The 17,702-nt window shown below is 38.7% G+C and overlaps 3 protein-coding genes and 1 pseudogene across 5 annotated transcripts; 3 read left to right on the top strand and 1 right to left on the bottom strand.

Moving 5' to 3' along the window:
• The first annotated feature begins 2,815 nt into the window (after positions 1-2,815).
• LOC137733841 (uncharacterized) lies at positions 2,816-6,042 on the top strand. Of its 2 annotated transcripts, XM_088697060.1 has the most exons (6): positions 2,883-3,042; positions 3,124-3,231; positions 3,659-3,959; positions 4,723-4,881; positions 4,979-5,274; positions 5,383-6,042. In XM_088697060.1, the coding sequence occupies exons 1-6, from the start codon at positions 3,028-3,030 to the stop codon at positions 5,605-5,607; spliced, it is 1,104 nt and encodes a 367-aa protein (XP_088553186.1). In that variant the 5' UTR covers positions 2,883-3,027; the 3' UTR covers positions 5,608-6,042. The 2 variants fall into 2 exon arrangements, with proteins under 2 accessions (XP_068329135.2, XP_088553186.1); XM_068473034.2 differs by having other exon boundaries at positions 2,816-3,231.
• A 2,847-nt stretch (positions 6,043-8,889) lies between these two features.
• LOC137734887 (AAA-ATPase At2g46620 pseudogene) lies at positions 8,890-11,139 on the top strand (annotated as a pseudogene). The gene has a single exon (XR_015964262.1). The product of XR_015964262.1 is annotated as an AAA-ATPase At2g46620 pseudogene (transcript).
• An 871-nt stretch (positions 11,140-12,010) lies between these two features.
• On the top strand, positions 12,011-15,970 carry VPS26A (vacuolar protein sorting 26A). Its single transcript, XM_068474062.2, has 12 exons — positions 12,011-12,227; positions 12,765-12,814; positions 12,924-12,998; positions 13,224-13,298; positions 13,439-13,511; positions 13,678-13,722; positions 13,966-14,077; positions 14,246-14,312; positions 14,509-14,553; positions 14,709-14,764; positions 15,006-15,181; positions 15,412-15,970. Exons 2-12 carry the CDS (start codon positions 12,812-12,814, stop codon positions 15,588-15,590), a joined length of 906 nt encoding a protein of 301 aa, XP_068330163.1. The 5' UTR covers positions 12,011-12,227; positions 12,765-12,811; the 3' UTR covers positions 15,591-15,970.
• Positions 15,891-17,617, bottom strand: LOC137734777 (rhodanese-like domain-containing protein 14, chloroplastic). Its single transcript, XM_068474063.2, has 6 exons — positions 17,161-17,617; positions 16,975-17,021; positions 16,721-16,813; positions 16,462-16,600; positions 16,272-16,374; positions 15,891-16,196 (listed from the first exon to the last, which is right to left on the bottom strand). Exons 1-6 carry the CDS (start codon positions 17,369-17,371, stop codon positions 16,073-16,075), a joined length of 717 nt encoding a protein of 238 aa, XP_068330164.2. The 5' UTR covers positions 17,372-17,617; the 3' UTR covers positions 15,891-16,072.
• Between the last annotated feature and the right edge of the window lie 85 nt (positions 17,618-17,702).

Raw genomic sequence — 17,702 nt, 5'->3', positions numbered from 1 at the left:
CGGGGATGGTTAGAATGGGAATATTTTCATGCTAATTTTGGAGTAAAATTATGATCATAACTCTAATGCATTTTGTGGATGCAAATTCTGCCATCTTCTCATTTGATGAAAATGCATCTGCAAAATAATAACACCTAAGATTAAGGCCAAAATCCCGCCCACGATGAATGAGGGGGCTTTAGCCGAAGAATCTCCGATGCCAAAGTTATAATTATGAAAAGAATGTGTTTAGGAGTTTGTGGGTAGCAAGTTTTTTAGTGAGATAATGAGGCTATTTATAAGGGAGTGGCCGGCCTTATTTGGAGAATAGTGGTTGGCCATATATGGTGTAATTGGGTGAATAATTGCAAGATATTATGTGGAATAATATGTGACATCCCACATCGTCTAGGGGAGTGATCCTTATATGTATATTCCCATCCCTGCCTAGCACGAGGCCTTTTGGGAGCTCATTGGCTTCGGGTTCCATGAGAACTCCGAAGTTAAGCGAATAGCTCGCGAAAGCATTTCCATGATGGGTGACCCATCGGGAAGTTCTCGTATGAGTTCCCAAAAACAAGATCGTGAGGGTGTGGTTGGGGCCCAAAGCGGACAATATCGTGCTACAGTGGAGTCGGGCCTGGGAAGTGGTCCCGCCCGGGTTGGGATGTGACATAATATCTTGCAATTAACATGACAATTAATCCTAAATTAAATAGGAAATTTAGGAGTTACCTTTTGAATAAGGATTTGATGAGGAATGATGAGAGGAATTTGAATAAATTTGTTGTGACACCAATCAAATTTGTATTTTAATTCAAGTTATAATTTAGCTACTAATTATAATAAAAACTTATAGATATAAAATATATCACATTTATGATACACAAGTTTAATGCACGAATTTTATTTATATAGTACCACCCATCACTTTATGTAATTAAATTAAATACCACAAATATATTGCGCTGTCCACTAATATGTTAATGTGATTAGGACAGCTAATTGTAGTACGTGATTTCATTAGTCAACTAATAGATAATTTAAGAATGTAGTACTACTTTGGGAAAAGAAGATGAATGTAGTACTACACTCTAGCAAAAAAAAAAAATTCCATAAGAAGAGAATTTTCATTGCGCTCGGAATATGTGACAGAACATCACATGGTATTACATAAATAGAAGGATAATAAAAATAAATTTCTCTAATTATATAATAACACGTGACATACCACTCCGTATTTTTTGCACAACACTTTATAATATTTTTAATTGTATATGTGAAATTCTGTTTGTTTCTCTGCCACTTGAATTCTACTGGGAATTTTAGAAAGTAGGAATCATCGTGTTCAAGTTATTTATTTATGTGAAAGTAGGAATCTTCATGTTCTAGTTATTTATGTATGTATATGTCAAAATAATAATGTACATTCATTCTCACACTATTATGGGTGCGGAAAAGTTTAGGAGGAGTTTGACTACTGTTACCATCAATGCCAAATTATGGTCACAAACTCGAGCCAAAAGGATTCATACGTGGCACCTAAATGCTAGCTGCCACCTATATTGATTTACGTATGAGTTTTACCTATGAACTTACAGATCGCACATAAATATCTAAAAATACACACAAACAAATTCTTAATCAATACTAAAATTGAAAAGAAATCTTTATATGTGTAAGCAACATTAGGGGAAAGGTGTGAATCGAACTTGGGACTACGGTGCAAGAGTGAATGCTCTTAACAAATTAAGTTACATGTTATTTACAAATCGAATAGCTACAAAACTGTAGTTTTATACACGCCTTATTGTATGTTAAGTATCTTCTCAGTTTTATTTGACTTAGTAAGGAGAGTCCGGAAATATTGCTTATATTCGTTAGTCAAGTCAGTGCACCCAAATTCACATTCACTTCATCCTACATTAATACAGTTTAGGGTTTAGGAGAGTTTTTGGCTTCGGTAGGTTTCACTGGACTAGACTTGCTTAACAAGGATTCCTAGTCTCTGTTTGACATGAGCATGAACTGACTTTAATGGGACTAAGTCGGACTCATGTGGATTAGAAGCGTCGCTAAGTGGCCTTAGCGAGACCTTCCAAAAAGGAGGGAATTGATAGTCCCGTCTCCAACACCTTCTTTGCTTCGCCTAGGACTTGTCGAATCTGCTTCACATCATCTTCGTAGTCGTCCAACAAGTTTACAACGAACCTACATCCCCACCGACGGTCTTCGTCAAAACCAAAATTGATAGAAACCACCTACAAAAATCCCCATAAGATGAGCGTGCAAGCGCAAGACCAGCACCGCCATCAAGACGACATTCTCCCATTGCAAAATTCGATATGGCAAAGAGGGACGACGATCTCACCCTGCAAAATTAGGACAGTGATTGAAAAAAATCTCTTGAAAAATCTGCGTCTTGTAGTAAAAATATTTTGAAAGATCTGAAATTTTGCAAAAAAAAAAGGAGGAGAAACGGAGAGAATGGGACGAGGTCAAAGAGGGAGAAAATCAGATAAGTTTTTAGGGAGGGTGGAGAGTATTTTAGAAAAAAGAAAAATGTTGCATAACAATAAAATATTAATAGATTTGTATTAAGTATTATATTATTATAGTTTGTTATTATTTTGGTTTTTAATCTGATGTTGCACTTAACGTTTCACTAAATCAGTCCAATTTAGTCTGTTATAAGCAAGTTCAACTTAATCTCTTAAATGTAGTCCGGTGCAACCAACGCACTCGTAGAGGTAGCCCATGGCCTAAACATTAAACCTAGGCCTAGACCATATTCAACACCACCAAAAGGCAAGCCCAAACTCTAACGGGCCGACTTGAAACTCCCTCGAAAAGCCAACGGCCCCAAACGAAATTCTCAACTTGTTTGCCAAGCAGGGCACTTTATCGTCCTCCTCTCTCTTATCCCTTGCAAACCCTGCGTCTGCTTCCAATCCAAACCCCTGCTTCTTAACTCCAAGCCCTAATTTGCTATAATTGCAGAGGGGCACTAGAATTGGGAATTAAGTCAAGTTCGTGTGCAATTTTCAAATGGGAGGTTCAGGGGAGAGGGAGACCAAGTTTCTGCAGGAACTGATACTGTACGCGGCGAGCGCGGCGTTGAGTTGCTTGGTTTTGTTCGCGGGGCTCCGGCATCTCGACCCGAACCGGGAGGCGTCAAAGAAGGCGATGGAGCACAAGAAGGAAATCTCCAAGCGACTCGGCCGCCCCCTTATTAACACCAATTCTTATGAGGTAAAGAGGCCTTTTTTTTTTTCTTTTTTTTTTTCTGGCTTCTGGGTTGTTCTTAACTTGCTATTTCGTGGATTTTTAATTTATTTTTGGAAATAATAATAAATTTTGGATAATAGTGATATGGGTTTTTGTAATATGTGAATTTTGAGGTGGTACTTTGAGATATGATGAATTCTTTATGCAGTTTTTGTTTGGGTTTTAGAGGGTTTTTCGTGCTGTTTTCTTGAAATGCAGGCGTTTTTGCTGTTTTCCTTTATGCATTATGGTGCAATCAATTTGTTTTTTTGTTAATACTTGGTATGTGAGTGTGAAATTATTTTGAATGACTTCGGGACATCCGATAAAATCGGAATGATACCGTTAGATTTCTTGACCTGTCGATTTGAACTTTTCAGTTTATTAATGCTGATATAGTATTCGTTATCAGGATGTTATAGCCTGCGATGTAATAAACCCCGACCACATTAAAGTAGAATTTGAATCTATTGGAGGACTGGAAGCTATAAAGGAAGCCTTGTATGAACTAGTGATCCTTCCGCTACAGAGGCCTAATTTGTTTTCCCATGGGAAGCTCCTTGGTCCACAAAAAGGTGTCTTGCTGTATGGACCACCAGGTACTGGAAAGACTATGCTTGCCAAAGCTATTGCAAAGGAGTCTGGAGCTGTTTTCATCAATGTCAGGATATCAAATCTGATGAGCAAATGGTTTGGTGATGCACAAAAGCTCGGTGAGTGATGATCATGTTAAAACGGACTCTTTTCGAGTATATGATTTTCTACTGTCTCTTCTCAATTAGATTCTGCATGTTTCATAACCTGTATCTTTATCTCAGATTCAGTGCAGTGTTTTAATTTGTTAATTCTGGTCAATCTTATTAGCTTCATGTACTGAGAAGTTGTCCTTGGTCCTTACCATAGCAATTTTATGCGTAGAACCATTTAGATTTTCTTTGGTTCTCAGACAATATCTTTTACTTCTCTATTATCGGAATATCATTGTTAGTATTGTATGGTTGTGAAGTACAGAAACGGAGTGTGCTGGATGAAATATGGGCCTTTTTTAATAAGAAAGATAACTTCGTATGAGCTTTGATTTGGTAGCGTCCATACTTTTATGTGCTTCTCACAACTTACTCAACTAGCTAAACCCATGGAACAACTATAACCATGTCATTAGGACTTTTATAGCGCTTTTTCCTACCATCTCAACTAATAAGTCAAGTAAGCCAACTAATTCGATACTTATGCAACTGGGAATCAAAATGGGCTGTATAAAAGAAATTATTTTGTGATCTAACTTGTTAATTGGGACGACTGACCTCTTACTTTGAGGCCATCCTTTCTTAGACCCTATTTCTTTCAAGGAAAAGTTCATGCATATTTGTTGCTTTTACCTCAAGAGTTCAAATTATGCTTGTTTCTACAAGGATTGTGAAGTTTTTGTAGTTTTCATATCTACTGTGCTTACCATGTTTATATTTTCTTCTGCAGTTGCTGCTGTATTTAGCTTGGCTTATAAACTCCAGCCTGCTATCATATTTATTGATGAGGTTGATAGTTTCTTGGGTCAGCGCCGAAATACAGATCATGAGGCATTAACAAACATGAAAACTGAGTTCATGGCATTATGGGATGGCTTTACTACAGATCGTAAGTTTTTTTTTGTTCCCCTTCTGTCGAAATAGGAATTTTCTTTTTCTTTCCTTGGATAGGGCATTTGGTTTGATATTTTATATTGTTCATGCAGAGAATGCTCGAGTTATGGTTCTTGCTGCTACTAATCGTCCGTCAGAACTTGATGAAGCAATACTTCGTCGTCTTCCTCAGGCCTTTGAGATTGGGATACCCAATCAAAGAGAGAGGGCTGACATACTAAAGGTGATTTTGAAGGGCGAGAGAGTTGAAGACAATATTGATTATGACCGTTTAGCCGTCTTGTCTGAGGGTTACACAGGTTCGGATCTTCTTGAGCTTTGCAAGAAAGCAGCCTATTGTCCTATCAGAGACCTACTAAATGAAGAAAAGAACGGGAAGAAATCTTCCGTAAGTAGATATGGCATTTTCATTGTTTATCTTGGTAGTTTAAGCTCTAATAATAGGCTTGCAGGTTTTGTTTGTACTGAGAATGTTGGTCTATGCTTCTTTCTTCAGGCAACAAGGCCATTTACCCAGTTAGATTTGGAAAATGTTCTCGCAACGTCCAAACATACAAAGGTTGCTGCAAATGACTATACTGGCTTGATCTCATCACAATCATCACCAGGGTGGTCAAGGAACAGAGAGACGGGTGATTATCCAGTTCAAGCTGCAATTAATGAGCTTACGAGGCACGTGGTCCAAATCTTGAATATTCAACCTGATGCACAGGACCCTTGAAATCGCAACCTCCAATCCAGCCACAAGCCTCCACAGGTGAGGGGATTCTTGGGTGTCCAAGGTGTATATCCCCGTGTGTATATGGAACTCTTATACATCACGGGATGAGTGATATATTCACATGGGGTATTCCTCCGGCGAAACCCTTGTGTTTCTCCTATCGGTGACATGTTGAACTCCACACCTTTAGACTCGTGGCAGTAGTACAATTATCTTGTATTAGGTTTACAATACATATATTCGAAGTATTCACGTAGTTCCATCGTTTTGAATGGTGCCTAAGATCATTTTGTGATTTAGCAAGTGACAGATTGTTGGATATGAAGGAGCTGCTTTGTATCGTCAAACTTTCGTCGTTCCGAATCAAACCATTGGCTGTTATAAACCTTTCTCTGTAAACCTTGTTTATAGCGGGTGATTTTGTTTGACATTTAACGTTTGCCTTCCAAGTTTTTATTTGCTCTTGTTGCAACTTCTCTCAAGTTAAATGTGCAAGACTAAACAGTTCGGCAAGGGTACCTTCAATCCTAAACCAACTATCGTTGGGAAATGCTAGGTTTAGTTGTGTGCTAGGGCGGATGCGGATCCTGACAATTCATGCTTATGGGACTCATAAATACTACTTTGTGCAACATCATTTGATGTGTGGGGTCACTTGAGCATGTCAAGTTACTCGGGTCAATATGGCATCCTATTCACTATGGGATAAATGAAGGGTACATATGATCACGACAATGATATATTATTTTAAAGCGGTGCGATAGGCAAAGTAACATAACAGACAAACCCTATTACAAATGATTAAATATACTACTAAACTCGTGTGAGTGAGCGTGTGTGGTGATTAACAATGTATGATTCACATGGTGAGCAAGTTGCATGAGGTAGCACAATGATTAGGACCATCGTCCAGGACATAGCTGGAAGTAGAGCAGTTGCTTTCATTTTTGGGTGGGAGCTTCAGGTGATGGGGTCAAGGCCACTCAGTTAAGTGGGGCATATCATTACCCAGAGGGTCTCAGGACCACATTTTTTCCACTAGAAAGCTGCAACTCGTGGAAGTGCTTTTAGTCATTTTTGACAGCCAAAAGCATTTCTGATTTCATTTAAAACATTTTCGAAGGCATTTAAAATTTTAGTTGTTACGTATTTATATGCGTTATGAACTGAATTGTTTTAATAAAAGCACTTGTAACAAGAGCTTATAAACTGAAGTGCTTTTCATAAAAGCAATCTCGAACGAGCCCTTTACAAGACATCAAGAGACGAAACATTGCAATTTGCAAGTTAGTTAACAAATATTGGCAGCACTATACAGCTGTCCATTATAAATACTGAAAAATTATTGCAGGGAATGGACGAAGGTTACTGCTGAAGTTCAACTTGTTCTTGAAATTTTGAAACCAACCTGTGCAGTGCAGGTGACAATTGAAAAAAATTATCCCCGGAAAATCGCAACAAAATGAGAGATTCTCCATTCGAAAAGAAAATACATCCGGTTACAAGGTAGTTATCTTTACAAAAACTCCGACCATAGATATTACTTGATTGACAGAAAACAAAAGCACCATGTATAACACGAGAGTGGACGTTTGGTGTGGTATCGAGCTCCTATCAAGTTATTCTACCAAACGTAAGCCATATAAAATACATTACTGCGGCCACAAATTTCAGCAAAGTGAGACGTCCGAATTAGGATGAGATTCACTTCGGATTTCTATGTTGAAGCCCGCAAATTAAAAGATTTGGATCGTTCAAAAGAGAGAAAAAGATCAAGGCCGTTCAAGTTTTTGAATTTTTGTGAAGTGGACTAGTAGGATAAACAAATGAAACCGTGAGACTGAAATTGAATGGTCTAAAATCTCTGAGTGCGTGGACTCCGAGCAAAAAAATCCAAAGTCAATATCAATCTATCAGAATCAACAATTCGTTAATTTCCTTTGGATTCCAATTAACTTGTAATGCTAGTTTTGTGGACATTAGTACGTGCCCTTGGCTCTCTTAATTATTGCAACGCACAATTGGTTGAAGAACGTAGTTTCACGTCAGAAATTTGACAAAATAAATTTGTTGAAGAATGCAATCTCACGTCGGAAATTTAACAAACTTACAATTTATATTAAATAATTTTATACTTAATTATACTGATATATTTGTGATAAATGGTTAAATTGAGACAATATCAATGTAAATAAGACTAGACCATTGATCCGACTCTAAAATCTCGATACAACTAATCCAAATAAACCCCTTGTATTATTGCGTAACTGCATTAGTCATTTCCCCTCACTCAAGCAAGCACCATATGTTTGACAACTGAAATATTAATTAACATTGCATGTTGAAAATGACCATCCTGTTTGAAGCTAGATTAATGAAGATTAAACAAAAACCAGGTCGCAGTTGGTGAGCAAAACCACACTCTTTGACTACAAGCTCACTGTGGGACATATAAGACGGCCGACGCATGAGAGGGAGAAAAACTAACATGAAGCAGGTTTACCGTTATTGTGATGTTTTAGTTCGATATTGTATTATTACAAATGACAAGATATTCTTAAACTAAAATATTATAATAGTCGTGAACACGCATTTTTCGAAACTTCCTCTATAAAAAAAAAAGGAAAAGTCACGACTATTACTTGCAGATCTCCTTGCGCCCTGGGTTATTAGCTATGCACCGCCACTACCAACGAAACCAATAATTTATTAGATTTCTTCACCGGTCTTAATCTGCAATCGGAGAGCAATATTTCAAATTAATCACGTAAAAATTATGTGTTTTAATTATTCGAAGCACCAACCGGATCAATAGTGTTTTTTTTTGTTTGGTTGTGGCTAACAACCGATAGTTTAATAGACACTTCCTATATCTAATGGATAACCGTGTCAGAGTATACTTACAAACGGATGTCAATATAACAGTATATTTCAGACCAAACACGCATTGTTATGTGCTTGAAGCATGTTTTGACTATTTCTTTGGTCATTAGCAAAATCACCACCTGAACCCATAATCTAAGTAGATTTCGTCACTTCCTATACCTAATTTGCACTGTCATGTAGTAGTAACCAATTACGTCACCAGCGTTAGTAATCAAACTTAAAAAATATTGTGTGAAATACGAGTTCAAAATTCATTCCCAACCACTCACCATCCCCGTAACAGTTAAACCAAGGGCTCGGTTGGTCAATAAAATTGAATAAAATGGGGGCGCATGTGAATAGTCTTCTAAAATGCAATATTAATAAATAATCTCGTCCAAATAGTTATATAAATATTAGGGAGAATGAGTCCTTAGTCGTTGGTCATCGTTTCACAGCCAAAGACGAACAATACAATCTACATTTCTTCCCTATTACTCTCTACGTACACGCCCATTGTTGCTCTTTGGATTGACCCAACATTGATTGGCCGGCTCAAGCCGTCTCCATATATTATTCCCCCAACCCAAACCTCATTAAATTCTCCCCCAACCCTCATTCCTCCTCCAAATATTATTTTCAATCTTCACCCATCACCTCCACTCCTCTCTCCCCATATCTTCCTTTGATTTCATCAAATTAAATTCAACCCAATAGCACGAGGAGCATATTTTAGCAACCCAAAATTTAGCTTCGAATTCAGCTGACTTTAGTAGCTGAGGCTCTTCGGTTAGTACCACGCATCATCAACCTCGCCTTGAAAGTGCCCGTGAAGGCAGAATACCTTCACCTTTGTTTAGAAGCTCAAAATCTAGATACAACTCCGTTAATGTGCTTAATCACTTTGTAATTAGTTAACTTAAGCGTTGGAGGTTCTTCGGCTAGTACCAGGTTGTGCCTACAATTATTATTGCGGTGGGCTTAGCTGGGCTAACTGTTCATTTATCATGGGTGGATTCATGGTATTTTTCTATTTCTTGCTCTTTGCAATTTCCTTGGTTCTGGTTCTCCGGTTCGTGTCCAAAACATCTCTGGTTCACAAATTCACAAAATTATGGCAATCCTTGGCGGACCGGTTCAGAGTCTACCAATTCTACAAAATCCCGCAATTCAACGAGCACTTCCAAGAGAACCGGCTCTACCGGAAGATCTCCGTCTACCTCGACTCCCTCCCTTCCATCGAGGACTCCGACTTCACCAACCTCTTCACCGGCGCCAAATCCAACGACATCTTCTTCCAGCACGACGCCGCCAACTCCGCCGTCCACGACACCTTCCTCAGCGCCAAGCTCTCCTGGACCAATCAGAAATCCCAGTCCGACGGAATCCGCTCCTTCGTCTTGAAAATCAACCGGTCCGACAAGCGCCGTGTGTTCCGCCAGTACTTCCAGCACATCCTCACCGTCGCCGACGAAATCGAGCAGCGGAACAGAGAGATCAAGCTCTTCATGAACCTCTCCAGCGAAAACGAACGGTGGCGATCGGTTCCGTTCATGCACCCTGCCACCTTCGACACCGTCGTGATGGACGCTGAGCTGAAGAATAAAATCCGGTCCGATCTCGAGAATTTCTCGAAATCGAAGCAGTATTATCACCGACTAGGCCGCGTTTGGAAGCGGAGCTTTTTGCTCTACGGCCCCTCCGGCACCGGGAAAACCAGCTTCATCGCCGCCATGGCGAGGTTCTTGAGCTACGACGTGTACGACGTCGACATGTCCAAAGTCGCCGACGACTCCGATCTGAAAATGCTTCTCCTCCAAACGACGCCGAAGTCGCTGATCGTGGTGGAGGATCTGGACCGTTTCTTGACGGAGAAATCGACGGCTGTGAGCTTGTCCGGTCTGTTGAATTTCATGGACGGGATCGTATCATCGTGCGGCGAGGAGCGCGTGTTGGTTTTCACAATGAACTGTAAGGATCAGGTGGACCAGTTAGTTCTGAGGCCGGGGCGGGTCGACGTCCACATCCATTTTCCGCTCTGCGATTTTTCCGCTTTCAAGAGCTTGGCCAACACTTACCTCGGGCTCAAGGAACACAAGCTGTTCCCGCAGGTGGAGGAGATTTTACACGGCGGCGCGAGTCTGAGCCCGGCGGAGATCGGCGAGATTATGATTTCGAATCGGAGCTCGCCGAGTCGGGCTTTGAAGTCGGTTATCTCGGCGTTGCAGACGCATGTGGATAGTAAGAAGGACGCGAACAAAGCCGCGCAGGCGTTGACGAATAGCTCGTCGGGTCGGTCGGTCGACGAGTCGGGCGAACCCGGCGGCGTTTTTTGCCGGGAGAGTGTTCACACGGTGAGGGAGTTTAAGAAATTGTACGGTCTTTTCAGAATGGGAAGTCGGAGGAAGGAAGAACCGCCGTTGGATTCGAGTTCTGCGGAAATATTGGATGGTTCGCGGCATGAAAGGGTGAATTCGTAATTTTACAAGTATTTCTCTTTATTTTTTAAATTCAAAATACCTAGTCCCATTGTAAAATAACGCTTGACGAAGGATTTAATTTCTTTTTTTACTAGAATATTATTTTGTTAATTCAAAAGCTTAATGGAAATGACTTCTATGGGCAATGAGGAAATATACGTGCAAAATTTGATTTGACCTGGTTAAAGCCAATGACCCATATTTTTGAGGCGCCTAACTATTTTGACAAGTCAAAGTTTTCATTTTGGGTAACGCTACATAGACCAAATTTTGTAAACCAAATAATGTGTTTTCAATAAAAAAAATAAGCATGTTAATTGACATTTAATTAATAATCCAATCATCTACTCATTTGGTTTGCAAATTTGGTTTTAAAAAATCGATCTCCCTAGCATTACCCATCGATTTTTGTTAGGTGAGACTTTCTTTTAAGGGTTGAGGCTTAAGTTTGGTATGTGTTGAAATTGTGATGTAGCCAGAAATTCTATTAAAAACGTCAAATTAACAAAAAATAAAACAAAACAAAATAAAATCATCTAATAGCTACAAAATCTTTAGTTTTGTCAAGTTGATTGATTCACCCCATTACGGGCTGAGGTGCTATAATAATGCCTCTTCATGCAAGGGTAGTAAATTTCAGTAATATAAAAATTTATTTCATAAATAACCACAACTATTATCATATTTAGCATCCATATTCTCCTTTTTATTATTATTATTATTATTATTATCTTATGAGTCCTAGAAACATACTGGTCAACTACTCAGAATTTGCATATTTGTGAAATTTATGTCAGCTTTTATTTTATAGAAGGTTCCTTCGGTGAGAAGAGTCATGCCCTGAAAATAATATATACAAAATACTTTGAACATATACAAATACGTAATCTATTAATCTGAGAATAGTCAATTGACTATATTGAGTATTTATTGGTTACGCCAAAATTTCTACTACGAAACTAATAATGTGATGAAATAAATAAACATATATTTTATGTAACTGGTAATAAGACAAGTTTTTTTCATTTGTTATTTGCAATCTTTGAAGCAACTTGGAAGTTTTCACAAACAATGTAAGATTTTTTTTAATCAAATAAAAACCAAAGGTTCGGTCACGTGCTCGCACGTGAGAACGATCATGTCTTGAAGAAGAAAGCAATAGACTTTGAGTCCCATTCCCAACCGTCAATCAAGGGGTGGTTTCGCTCTTCTTCTCCGTCAGCCCTAAAACCCCAATTCGCAGCGCTCGCCGATCTCTCTCTTCGTCGTCATAAGGTACGTGAAATTCATAAATCTTCAACTCGGTTTTCAATCTTCGCTTTAAATTTACTACTTTTCTTCTGATTTAGGCTGATGATCAGTTGAATTTTGATCTCAATTGTTCCCCATTTTATGCCTATTTAGAGCCAATTAGGTATATATGCAGTTAAATTGGGAAATCCTTTTTATCTATGAGAATTAGGGCACAAGTTTTGAGCTTGGAAATACTGGGTGGTTGTGCATTTTAGCTGTTTTGGGTTACAATTCATGCATTGGGGTTTTAGCTTTTTAAATTGTAGGATTAATGAGTAAATTGTGGTTTACGAGCTTAGAACAACTTTTTTTTGTGCATAAACAGGTAAATTTTGCACCTTTGGAAGTGCAAGCTATGTGTGTCTTAAGTTGACTACTATTAGTTTTAAAGTTTATTTAGGTGAACTTTTCGGGTCTTAAGGGAAACTATGATTTTAGTGTTTGGTATACACGATTAGCGAGATAGGCATGCTTTATAATGTGTGTTGAGGCATGAATTGTCCACATTGGATTTTGCAGGTCTCTTGAGTGAGCTATTAGGAACTGGGGTTTTTATCCTGATCAACATGGTAAGGTTTCATGAACAGCTAATGGTTTCTGCAGTTATTGTTTAGTCCGGTTATAAACCGCGAGGAATTCTTTGTAGTATTAATATGGCTCATTTCAAATTTGTCGCAGAATTACTTAATTGGAGCGTTCAAACCATCCTGCAACATTTCAATCACATTTTCTGATGCCAAAACTCGGAAGCAGGTAATCTACATGCAAACAGTACATTGAGATATTTTCCCTTTCAAGATCGTTATCGTACATATTATAGATGGTAGCTCTTGCTCCTTGTTAGTTCCAATAGATCATTTTATTTAGTGGTTTATTTATCCATGGCTTTATTAATTGCAAATCTATTATCCAAAATACAACTGTATGGGATTGGAAAATCGCATACTTCTTCCCCTCATTTCTGATCTGTTTTTGTAGGTCCCTTTAAAGAAGGAAAGTGGCCAAGCAGTATTGGTCCCACTTTTTCAAAGTCAAGAAAACATTTCTGGGAAGGTAAATTGTTTGATTGTATTGTTTTAAATGATAAGCATTATAGTACACAAAGGTTGAATCTTGAGGAAATTGATTTTGAGTAGTTTAGACTATAAAGATCACCTCTTAAAGATATTTCCTTTCTTTGTTGTCATTGTCAGATTAATATAGAACCAATTCAAGGGAAGAAGGTCGAACACAATGGAGTTAAGGTCGAGCTTCTCGGTCAAATTGGTATTGTTTTTTTCTTTTATTGTCTTGCTAGTGTCCTGTGTTATATTTTGGATGAATTGGGATGATGGAGGTTTGATGTGAAAATAATAGCATGAGGTTTGGTTTTTGGTTGACAGCATGCTAATCGAATTGCTAGCACTCTAATAGACTTTATTTTATGTTGCAGAGATGTACTTTGACAGAGGCAACTTTTATGACTTTACTTCTCTTGGTGAGTTTGCTTATGCTTCATTTCATTAGCTTTGTACGGTTTCTACTCAGTTTTTCAAACTACTGATTTTGGTACTTTGTTTACAACCTTTTACATTAGAAATGAACCCTATTATAATTTTGGTGTTCCAATTTTTTACTGAAGAAAAAAAGGTGCTGTGTTCCATTTAATTGGCTTTAAATTTGTTGCTTATCCCTTCCACCGTATTCTTCAAAGCTCTAAGTGCATTACTATTGTTAACAGTTCGTGAACTTGACGTTCCTGGAGAGATATATGAAAGGAAAACATATCCTTTCGAGTTTTCTACAGTTGAGATGCCATATGAGACTTACAATGGGGTGAATGTGAGACTTAGGTAAGTTTTAAGACACTGATAGTTACTTATATTTTCATTCTTATTTTGTTTATTGAAGTAAATATCTATTGGCACCTTTTACGTTTTTCTACACTAGTGTAGATGGAAAACATCATGTTCATAATAATTAATTCATGCTATGACATATTGTAAGTTTTCTTTTCCCAGGTATGTTCTGAAAGTCACAATTAGTCGTGGTTATGGTAGTAGCATAGTGGAATATCAGGATTTTGTGGTAATCTCTTTCTCTCTCTCAGAATACCAGGATCTTTTGAGCATTGTGCATTGTCACTTTTTATTATCTATGCTTCCATAACCTGCTCACAATTTACGACTTACGGTGTTTCCATATAAGTGATCATCTGTACCATTCACACTCACTAGTCATGTAGCATTCTCATAGTTTGTATTGATGTCATTCTGTGCTTCAGGTTCGCAACTATTCCCCACCTCCATCTATTAACAATAGCATCAAGGTGAGTACCAAATAAGGAATGCAATAAAAAAGTTTGCTTCTATTCATCCATTACCTAATTCCATTTTATGGTGCATCTATCTAGTGTGATGCAACAGCCACCCCATTGTTAGTCCTCCCTCAATGGATCGTCTTCTAATTTTATTGCCTTTGCAGATGGAAGTCGGAATCGAAGATTGTCTGCACATTGAGTTTGAGTACAACAAGAGCAAGTAAGTCGAAATGCATTTCATGTTCAGGGTTTTGTGTTTATCATTAGTGGTTTATATGCATGAGATGAAATCCGGAAACAATGGCTGTTTTCAAATGTTACGTTTCATTGCCTTTACAACCATAGCCTGATTGCACTTGTATATAGCGGGCTTGTACAAGAACTTCGTGCCTAGAGTTGTTATTAAAACAAAAGAGAACAATTTGGCATTAATTAGTGGTGTGTTGATACTTGATATACAGGTACCATCTGAAAGATGTTATTATTGGCAAGATATATTTCCTTCTTGTGAGAATCAAAATAAAGAATATGGATCTGGAGATCAGGCGTCGAGAGTCAACAGGGTCGGGGCCCAATACCCATGTTGAGACAGAGACACTTGCTAAGTTTGAGTTGATGGATGGTGCTCCAGTAAGAGGTATCTTCATTAACTCTTCCGCTTTCTTATATATCCGGTTTATGCTCATGCAGGTGGGTGATGGCTGTGTAATTTGAAATATCTTTTTAGCACATTTGTATATTCAACTGGGATGGTCTGGTAAACGTGAATGAAGTTTTTCGGACATATTGATTTACGTCTAAAGCTTGCTGCAATTCTTCAACTGTCCATAGATGAATGATTAACATGCACATGCTTGCCTTTTTCAGGTGAATCAATTCCCATTAGATTGTTTCTTAGCCCTTATGAACTCACACCAACACATCGCAACATCAATAACAAATTCAGCGTGAAGTATTATTTGAATCTTGTTCTGGTTGATGAAGAGGACCGACGGTATTTCAAGCAGCAAGAAATCACTATATACAGGCTTCAAGAGACGTCATGATCACTCATGTCTCGCGTGCTATCACCATTTGATCCATTAATGTGGAATAGAAGATAACTTTTCTCTTGGCACCTTGTAAAGCTTAAAAACATTCGACCTTTTCGTGCTTCAATGACTTGCTATTCTAGATGAGTTGCAACTTTGATACGGGATTGTCACGCGTTGTGTACATGGGGCGTGGTGGAAAGGACACAATCTCCGGTTGCTGTGACGATACATCTTGTAGCAATCATCCTGTGTCTTAACTTTGTGAGTTTTCTCCAGTTACCTTTGTGAATTACCATTGGAGAAAATAAACCCTTTGGTTTGAGGCAAATTCTCCATGCTATGTCTGAACTATGCATTGTTGGTATTTTCATTACAAGAACATTCAATTTGCATCCGAGAAATCATTGGCACACACGCACGCAGTCATTCATTTATGAACAAAACTTTGCTCCGTTGAAGCATCTTTCTTTCATACCGCTACCACCACCGGCACTTCACTCTTCTTCTTCTTCCGCGACCGATGGCAGCTCCTCCTTAAACCACGCATAAAGTCCGCCGTCTAAGTGGAAGACATTCGTGTAACCGTTGAGGACGAGCAAGTAGGCTGCTATCAATGATCTGCAGAGACCGGTGTGAGTGATCAACTCTGCTATGAATCGAAGCCTCGAGGAGGAAGAAATTAAACTGAATCACCTTGACTGTTGACCTTCTGGGAGATTTTGGGTCGGTTTCATCGTACCGCCGGCGGCACAAGCCACTATTATCTTTGCCTTCTTATCTAGCTGCGATTCCACACCTGTTATCATGTATCACAACATTGTTATTATTTGGTGTTTCTGTAGCTGTAAAAGTTGTCTACGGACAAAGCAAAGCTTATACATACTTGATATGAACTCTGGGTTCTCTTCTGTGCCGGCAAAGATGCCGAAAAATGCAAAAGCAGCACGGCGGGCAATGTCCCATGCTGTCCACTCCTTTATAAGCCTGTATATTTGCACGTTGATTGCCCCCGCCGGATGAGCCTACATTCACCACAGACATTCATTTTCCGGTAATTAGTTAGCCAACTCAAACTTGCTGCAGAGATTGGCATGACGCTAAGGGTGACAAATGCAATCACGACGAAGAAAACTTAACCAAACCTCTCTGAATTCCGCTTCAGGGCGCACGTCAAGAATCACAAAGTTGTTTTCTTTTTGAAGCCTCAGAGCTTCTTTCACATCCACACTCCTCACCTGCACATTGTTCAAATTTTCGGCGTTGGCGATTGTTGAAGATCAACTTCTACTTCTGTTCTTAGTTCAATGCTAACGTTCTAACATGGTATCAGAGCGGAATATTCACAGGTTATGTTCTTTGATTGAACTCTATCTGTTTCAGATGAAAACAAGTGTACCTTTTTCTGTAGGAGAAGCTCCCTCTTAGTCTTCCAGTCCTCTTCAGCTAACCTCTCCAAAACAAGAGAATCAAGAAACACATGTGAGGGTGGATTAAAAGTACAATTGTCATCTCTTTTTTTTTTTTGACAAAGCGATATTCTAAACTACTCTGATATACGTAAATACAGGCTTTACAGTTGTACCTGGCGTTTTGGCTTGTTTTGTTGCTGCACTACGGATTCTGAGGCCCTGTGACGAAAACCGTTGCCTTGTGGATGCTGATGATGATGATCTGACTGATCCGACGGCTGTAACCCAGCAGGAATTCTGGTTATGGTGACAATGCTTTGAAGCCAATGATCCCAATGGGGAAGAAGAAGATTGGTTCAGTGTGATCGAAGTCAGAGAAGCCATTAATTCCTAATATATATATATTTATGGCCTCCAAAAACCCCAAGAAATCAGCAGCTTTATAATCTAAATAATCTGGATCAATAATTTCAATAATTCAATAGAGAAACAATTGGAATTGGTGTTTTGGGATGTTTTTTGAGTGCTTATTTTTTGAGTGAAGTAAATGAGGGGCCATGGATATTGTGGGATTTTATCTCTTTCTCTTCCCAGAATCTGAGTTTGTGGTGGATATTTCTGAGGTCTTTTGCCGTTTCAGTTGTTGTAGGCCCATCCATATTGGCCAACATGGATCGACTTGAGAGGATCTCTATATCCGGAGCAGACGGACTTG

This window comes from Pyrus communis, chromosome 7, assembly GCF_041283825.1.
Source record: "Pyrus communis isolate YQ-2024b chromosome 7, ASM4128382v1, whole genome shotgun sequence".
NCBI lineage: Eukaryota > Viridiplantae > Streptophyta > Magnoliopsida > Rosales > Rosaceae > Pyrus > Pyrus communis.
Note: the sequence above shows the minus strand (reverse complement) of the source record. Positions and strands in the feature narration are given on the sequence as shown.

Coding starts and splice junctions, on each gene's coding strand:
- LOC137733841 (XM_068473034.2), top strand. CDS start 3,028: ATGGGAGGTTCAGGGGAGAGGGAGACCAAGTTTCTGCAGGAACTGATA. Junction 3,232..3,658: donor TTAACACCAATTCTTATGAG/GTAAAGAGGCCT, acceptor ATTCGTTATCAG/GATGTTATAGCCTGCGATGT. Junction 3,960..4,722: donor TGGTGATGCACAAAAGCTCG/GTGAGTGATGAT, acceptor TTTCTTCTGCAG/TTGCTGCTGTATTTAGCTTG.
- VPS26A (XM_068474062.2), top strand. Junction 12,999..13,223: donor ATGCCAAAACTCGGAAGCAG/GTAATCTACATG, acceptor CTGTTTTTGTAG/GTCCCTTTAAAGAAGGAAAG. Junction 14,313..14,508: donor TGGAATATCAGGATTTTGTG/GTAATCTCTTTC, acceptor TCTGTGCTTCAG/GTTCGCAACTATTCCCCACC.
- LOC137734777 (XM_068474063.2), bottom strand. CDS start 17,371: ATGGCTTCTCTGACTTCGATCACACTGAACCAATCTTCTTCTTCCCCA. Junction 16,601..16,720: donor CTGAAGCGGAATTCAGAGAG/GTTTGGTTAAGT, acceptor TGGTGAATGTAG/GCTCATCCGGCGGGGGCAAT. Junction 16,375..16,461: donor GAACCCAGAGTTCATATCAA/GTATGTATAAGC, acceptor ACATGATAACAG/GTGTGGAATCGCAGCTAGAT.